This window comes from Sinocyclocheilus grahami, unplaced genomic scaffold, assembly GCF_001515645.1.
Source record: "Sinocyclocheilus grahami isolate Dianchi unplaced genomic scaffold, SAMN03320097.WGS_v1.1 scaffold1673.1, whole genome shotgun sequence".
Taxonomy (NCBI): Eukaryota; Metazoa; Chordata; class Actinopteri; order Cypriniformes; family Cyprinidae; genus Sinocyclocheilus; species Sinocyclocheilus grahami.
The window spans coordinates 63,740-71,508 of NW_015506852.1; the positions used below are offsets into that span (position 1 = coordinate 63,740).

Below are 7,769 nucleotides of genomic sequence, written 5' to 3' on the forward strand. Positions count from 1 at the left end.
AACTTAACCAATGCAGTCTGAGCCGGAAAGAGAATTGATTAGTTCATCTCTCGAGTCTTTCGAATCATTCGTTCTTTTGTCACGTGACAGCATTGGATAGAGAAATTAGTTAATTTACAAGCTTCCTTACAAACGGGTGCATAGTTATTATTATTATTATCATCATTATTATAATTATTATTTACTCTTACAGTTACGTGATGCGTTTCTGGTCTCAAATTGTAGCTTTTTACTTCTTACAGTTTATAAATGTGTGAATTTCTGTCATTATGGTTCTTTTCCATAACACTGAATGTTGTAACAAAGTAAATAAAGGGTTGGTTATTATTATTAAGTCTCTTTCCAGCTCAGACTGCATTGGTTAAGTTTATGGGGCTGTCACGTGATGAACGAACGACTCGAAAAACCAGAAGACTCGAAAAAGGTGAACTACTTGACTAATTCCAGTATGAAACCTATAGGATGTTGCAGATGCGCGACTGAACGAATCACTCCCCGAGACGACTCGTTCTTCCCGAGTCACATTAAAAATTAGTTCAAAATGAACGAATCGTTCAAGAACGACCCAAAACTAGCGACGAGACAAAAACATTAAAACCCATTACAAACGAGCCATTTGTTGCATCCAGTGGGGACATAATTACGGATTATAATGACTTATACTGTCTTTTTATGCGTTGCGTTGCATCGCGCCGCGTAAACATAAAACCATGTCTGCATTTGTGTTCGGAGAAACAACAAACAACAAGTCCTACTCTACACTGCTCAAAACTCGCGTTTGAATCGTCAGTGGCAAATCCTTTAAATATAAAAAACATACTTACAGTCTGTGAGTCAGAACAGCCGGCATTGTAGTCTGCTCTACCAGGATCAGGAAACAGTCCTCCATAAAATGTGCTGCACACATCTGAATATTTGGGTTGAAGTGTTCTGGAACAGTGTTGTAAATACAACTTAACCACTGATTTCTAGTCGTGTCCTCTTTTGGAAGACCAAACAAAGTAGTTTCGCTTTCACAACGAAACACAGCGTCTTCACAACATGGCGGCAGCAACAATACTACAGCAAGAATAAAAGTTACGCCTTCTTTCTTTGCGTGAACATTTTGGCGGTGTTATGCAAATCTTCCCACATCGTGACGTAGATATGTGGGGCGTGTTAGAATGAGCTGTTTTAGGAGGGCGTGGACGAGTCTTAACTTTTGTAAAGAATATCTCTTTGGGTTTGAGATATTAATCTTTGCAACTTTAGGGATCTTATCTATTCACGAACAGCTTGTAACACTCCAAAGAGAAAGGGAAACTTGAAATCGCATCATATGACCCCTTTAATAAAATCTGATATTGCAACATCCCCCCCAACATTGATGCTTCAATTTATTGTCTAGACAATACCTTTCCTCCAGGCCTGCTTGTGCTAAATTGCATTTGCTAACTCCGCCAATGTCTTATATTTGGCATGTGTTTTTATTTTATTGTTCTGAGTTGATTGACATTAGTGACATTGCAGTTGAACCATGTCAATCTCTCTCTCCCCTGTCTGTCTGCAGTATAGTATTTCTTTATATGTGACAAGAGCAGAACTTTAGAGGTCCTGTGATGAAAGACTGTGTTACAGTTGGGTGTTTTATGTGTTTATTGATTGATTTATTATAGCTTTGAGATGGCCTGACTGTGTGAGTGTGTGTTCACTTGGTATCTTTCACCATGTTTTAGGATCTAATTGGAGGACTAAAACTATACTATACTATGAAAGGTTTCACAAATCAGAATAGTGTAGTTAAGCACTCAGTGAAGGGTTAACTGACCAAAGCTTTACTGTGAAAGTTTTCACAAATCAGAATAGCGAAGGAGTCAGGAAAGGGTTAATTGACCAAAACTGTACAGTGAAATGTTTCATAAATCACATTAGTGATGTTAAGGACTCAAGAAAGGGTTAACTGGCTAAAACTGTACAGTGAAATATTTCATAAATCACAACAGAGCAGTGAAAACGCTGAAACGTGATAAAATGCGATTGTGAAAGTTTCTTACCTTACTAGTCACAACTGCTCTTTACTCATATTATTACTAGTCAGAATGGTCACTATAGTTCAATTACAAATCTTGCTAACAACATGTGGAATAAGTACTAGAAGCTTATCAATAAGTATTACATCTATTTAATAGGTATGAGTATCTAATGAATAAGTACTAGTATCTAATAATAAGAACTAGTAAATAAATAAGTAATAGTATTTTTACTATTAAATAAAGTACTGGTGCCTAAAGAATAAACACTAGCAGCTAACGAATAAATACTAGTACCTAATGGAATAGACACTAATATCTAAAACATATTTCAAACAGTAAAAGTTAAAACAGCTTGCCATACTCATTCAGAACTTTCAGAGATTTGCCCCTACTTAGTCAGTCAGTTGACCAATCAGAGAGCGCTGAGGAACCAGACAGCCAATCAGAGGACAGATACGAGCTTTGTTGCCGAGTAAAAGAGGGAAGGGGCGGAGTTACAGTCATGCGGCGGCGTCGCGGTACGTTTGTACTGCGGAAAGTTTCCAGCTGAAATCCTGCGATATTCACAACGACATGACAGTTAAAACAGCTTTTAAGGTAAGTTTTTTACCACATAATAAAAATATAGTCGCATTCGTGACTGGATGTGAGCCGTCTGTTTATCCGAAAGGTGAATAAACGCGATTTCCGCATCAACTCAACAAACCTCAGTCAATAACAAACTTATAAAGTCACTCTCACAGCTGAAATTCACTAGAATCCTCACAAATAATAATGAGATATTGTACATTTGAACATGGTACCATCACAGTATTATTTATTTAAGTACTACTCTGAGCCGCCATGTACGTTACATTGAGTAACGTTACCATGGTAAATCTCAGAGTACCATAATATCCAGTTAGTAGTGCCACAGGGACGTCTTTAAAGGGCACATACACCGGAATCATGTGTATTTTAGTGCATAAGCACACAATAGTTATCTAAACGCTTGTATTATTGTAGGATCTTTGATAGGAATTTGGAACATTAACATTTGCTTTGACACATTTGTAAGATTCTTTCAGTCACATGGCTCTGTATTTCCCTCTAAAGAGCTCTGGTGACACATTAACCTTTATTTCACTGTCCCACAGCATCACCGGCACCTGTAGCGTTCAGAAGAGACAGAGCGACTCGCATCCCTCCTCTGATTGGACAGCAGGGATTCAGAGTCTCTGGACGTCATGGCAACAGTATCCCGCCGGTCATGGATGTGAGTGATGAGTTCGACAGCGGGATGGAGCCCACAGATGAGCTCGCGTCGTTTGAGATGGTCAACCTGTCGAACCCGGGCCTGCTGGAAGTCGACGGACACATCCAGGAGTCAAAAGACAAGGCCAAACTCAAAACCAAACTCATTTCAGCGTGGAATAACCTCAGATATGGAGGTATGTGGAGCAGTTTTCATAAAAACATGCTTTTCAGTGTGTGTTTTTTTTAGTTGTGCTGCTTCATATTTTTGTCTAAACTGTGATGTTTTGTATTTTGTTTTTACTGTCACTTTTGATCAATTTAATGTGTCCTTGCAGACTTAAAGTATGCATTTCTTCCAAAATCTTAAACTGTAGTCTATATTGTTATATCAAAAGCTGGTAGATTTCTAGTCGTTGTTGACCTTTACCTTCCTCTCTCACTAAACGACCTATTTCACTAAACCCAGATTTTGAAGTCGGGCTCCACCGCACACATTTTTCTCTTGCCTGACTCGATATGCATCCGTCATCCTCACACATCTCTGTTTCTCCTCAGGCTGGTCTCTGAAGGGCAAGCCGCGTCTCAGTAAGAGCAGTCCCGTGTGTCTGCTGGGACAGTCCTATCAGCTGAGCTACAGCGGTAAGCAGGACAGGACGGTCATGCCTGCATGTGAGTGTCGTGGTTTCACTGTAAGCGTGTGTTTTCTCTCAGGAGAGCGGGAGAGTTTTCGGTGGGCGTTCTCCTCTCTGCTGTGGATGACCTACAGGAGAGGTTTCCCTCCGCTGGACGGCTCGGCGCTCACGTCTGACGCGGGATGGGGCTGCATGCTCCGCAGCGCACAGATGCTGTTAGCTCACGGACTAATGCTGCACACGATGCCCGCGGGTACAAACACACTGCATGATCAAAATCCTTAACATTCAGACATTTTTAACCTGTAAGACATTCTAAAAGTTCAGAAAGTTTTATATGTTTTGGTATGCGATTAATTAATATTGGTCTGACTAAACATTGAAAATTGAAAATGTATGCACATCAGGACAAAAGATATAACCATTTTTGACCCAGAAGAAATTTTAAAAGTTTGTTTAAAAAAAAAAGGTAATAATTAATTAATAGTCTGGCAAAAACTTAAAAAATGTGGTTAGACTCTGAAAATACACATTTAAATTTTTTTTTTTAATTCCCAATTTTTATAAAAAATTTTAAAAAGAGATAATAACCATTTATTTATTTATTTATTTTAAAGAGATAACCATTTATGTTTATTTATTTTTTTAATTTTCAAAACATTTTTTTTAAAGAGATATAACCATTTTTGACCCAGAAGAACTGTTAAAAGTTTGTTAAAAAAAGTGAATAATAATAATTAATTAATAGATAATTATATAATTATAAATAAATAATTAATTTTTAAAGATATAACCATTTATGTTTATTTACTTATTTATTTTTTAATTTTCAAAACATTTTTTTTAAAGAGATATAAGCAGTTTTGAGCCAGAAGAAATTTGTACAAATTCTGAAAAACACACGGTTTAATATGGGATTAATTCATATTAATCTGACCAAACTTTAAAAATGTGCAAATATAAGTCATTTATTGTTTTCATATAATGATATATTTAAATAAAATGTCTCATAAACGTGGTAAAATACATATCTTTATGTTTTGTATCACAATGGTTTTGCTATAGTTTAAGTAGTATTTGAAATTTCATATTTAAATCACATTCAAATCAGCATATTAGAATGATTTCTGAAGGATCATGTGACGCTGAAGACTGGAGAAATTATGCTGAAAATTCAACTGCACCATCACAGAAATAAATTACATTTCATAATATATTCACACAGAAAAACTGTTATTTTAAATAGTAATAGACTTGCACAGTATATTATGTACAAAAGTAAGCATGCCATTCCTCTCTTCAGGCTGGACGTGGCCTGCGACCCATCATCAGACCAAAGATGACCTGGAGGTGCTGGACGATTCCCTCAGAGAGAGCCGGCGTGACTCGGGAAAACCTCGCAGACGCAGTCTGGGAACCACGTTAGACTGCGAGGCTCAGGAGGAGCTGACTCACAGGAGGACCGTGTCCTGGTTCGGCGATCTGTCCTCCGCCCCGTTCGGTCTGCACCGGCTGGTGGAGTTGGGCCGGGCCTCTGGGAAGAGGGCGGGCGACTGGTACGGATCGGCCATCGTGGCCCACATACTGCAGTAAGTGATGGATACACTGCGATTGATTCCTGGGAATACATGAACTGATCTGGGAACACATCTGCCACATAAAGTACATAAAGTGAGGAAATATGAATGTGATTGGATGAGCCAGATTTGAAGCCGATGTACTCACGCCTGCGAACAACATCTGAATTCTGTATTAATGTCCCAAACGTTTAATAGACTGACATTTGATTGCTACACTGATCAATTTACTTTTTATTGATTTTTGTTTTTATTAAATGCAGTTATTTAGTGAATAATTAATTTCAGTGTTAATTTAGTTTAAATATTTAGTTTAGTGAAGTTTAAATACATAAGACACTATGCAGGTACATTTATATTCCTCAGTGTTATTTTAGTATCATTACTACTATACTATCTTAGTCTTAATTAATATTTTTAATTGTTTTTTATTTTATATTTTCCAATTTAATTTCAGTTAAAGTTTTAGCAATTTCGTGTTTTAATTCACGAAGATTAATTCATTTTCATATTATATATTAAATTGCATGTAAATAATGAATCCTTTCAGTGATAGTTGAGGGTAAACGTTTGTTTGTGTGTTTCAGGAAGGCTGTGGCAGCGTCCGAGGTGTCCGATCTGGCGGTGTACGTGGCACAGGATTGCACAGGTCAGTCTGTCATGATTTAGCAATGAATCCTGGTCTGTTTTAGAAAGCCCTGTTCTGCGCTCATCTGGACACGGTCTTTATTTTAGCAGGAAATTGCCAGCAGTGTCTCATTACCTGCAGTTTGGCACAAGTCTTGGTTAATTTGTGTACAGACTGTAACACCTCAACTCTAAATCTCTGTGTTTGGCTGTAGTGTACGTTGGAGACGTGTTAAACCTTTGCGGGACGTCCCGTACGGATCTCTCAGCGAGGTGTAGGTCTGGCTGGAAGTCGCTGGTTCTGCTGGTGCCTGTGCGTTTGGGGTCGGAAGTGTTGAATCTGGCTTACACCCAATGTGTCAAGGTGTGTTACAACACACATGTGAAGTGTTGATGTTGTGATGGTCTGAGCTCATGTTTTCTCTCTCTGTGTCTGCAGAGGTTGCTGGAGCTGCAGTGCTGCATGGGAATCATCGGAGGGAAACCCAAACACTCGCTGTTTTTCGTGGGATTCCAGGGTGAGTCACGTGACGCGCGCGTGTGTGTGTGTAATGTATCACTCATCATCTGTGTGCTTGTTGTTTTCTGTTTCTTGTCATGCAGATGATCATCTGATCTATTTGGATCCTCATTACTGTCAAACTACGGTAGACGTCCAGCAAGACAACTTCCCTTTAGAGGTGAGCTGATATTTAAAGGGATAGTTTGCCTGAAAACCAATTTGTTCCTCCTCAAAATGTCATTCATACAGCGACTAGGGACTAAGTAAAAAAAAAAAAAAAAAAAAGGCTAAAAACTGTACTTGTGCATATTTTTTATGCTTTTTGTCCATTTTATACATCTGCTTTCATTGTATGAAAAAGAGCAACTTGAACATACTGCTAAACACCTCTGTTTCTCTTTTACAGGGTTATTATAGTAAACTAAAATGATTAAAAACTTTTTTTTTTTCTAATTGAAAATAGTTGAAATTAGTATTTTTTTGTTTAAGTTAAAGGACTAAAATGGCTAAAACAAAAAATGAACGAATACTTAATAAAAACTGTACACATAATAAAAATTTTTAAAAAGCTAATAAAATGGCAAAAACAGTACAAAATTAAAATCTAAAATTAAAGTAAAAAAAAATTAAATCAAAACAGGAAATAAAAAATATAAACTGAAAATAAAACTGTAGTTGTATTTTAATGGTTCTGTTTGACGTCTATATAGTTACTTTTAATTAATTTTAAAAATATAACAATAAAAACTGATTCAAAGTATTAATCAAAACTAGGGATGCACCGATACCGATACTGGTATCGTTATCGGGCCCGATACTGGTCTCAAGTACTCGTACTCGTTAAAATGCCTCGATACCAAACGCCAATGCCACACAGCATGTGATAAGCGCCATATTCAGATAAAGAAACACCAACAACAGACAGCAGAATGGAGTTAAGGATGTCTACTACGAAGTATATGTATGCAATGAATATAATGTTAAACATTCAGTATTAACGCCTGTATAGCTGATGTGCGCGAGCTGATAAACAAAGCACGCTGAGTGGATTGAGCAGATGCGCGAGCTTGTCGAGTGAATATATCTTTCTCACAGACATCACTGGAAAGTTTGTAGTTCTGTCGTATATGTCAAAAACAAGTAAGTAAAACAATGCACAAGTTACTTAACGGTAGGGAGAGAG

The 7,769-nt window shown here is 37.4% G+C and overlaps 1 protein-coding gene across 4 annotated transcripts in view; it reads left to right on the top strand.

Annotated features, from left to right (window-relative positions):
- The first annotated feature begins 2,508 nt into the window (after nt 1-2,508).
- LOC107571953 (cysteine protease ATG4D-like) overlaps nt 2,509-7,769 on the top strand; it is a 10,187-nt gene continuing 4,926 nt past the window's right edge. For all 4 annotated transcript variants that reach the window (XR_001607260.1, XR_001607259.1, XM_016258344.1 and 1 more), the window contains exons 1-9: nt 2,509-2,609; nt 3,149-3,442; nt 3,804-3,887; nt 3,960-4,133; nt 5,184-5,469; nt 6,045-6,106; nt 6,300-6,448; nt 6,524-6,602; nt 6,688-6,764. Coding sequence is in view for 2 of the 4 variants with exons in the window: in XM_016258344.1 (XP_016113830.1) it covers nt 3,262-3,442; nt 3,804-3,887; nt 3,960-4,133; nt 5,184-5,469; nt 6,045-6,106; nt 6,300-6,448; nt 6,524-6,602; nt 6,688-6,764 (1,092 nt within the window). In the remaining 2 variants the exon portion in view is untranslated. The remainder of the gene's footprint in view (nt 2,610-3,148; nt 3,443-3,803; nt 3,888-3,959; nt 4,134-5,183; nt 5,470-6,044; nt 6,107-6,299; nt 6,449-6,523; nt 6,603-6,687; nt 6,765-7,769) is intronic.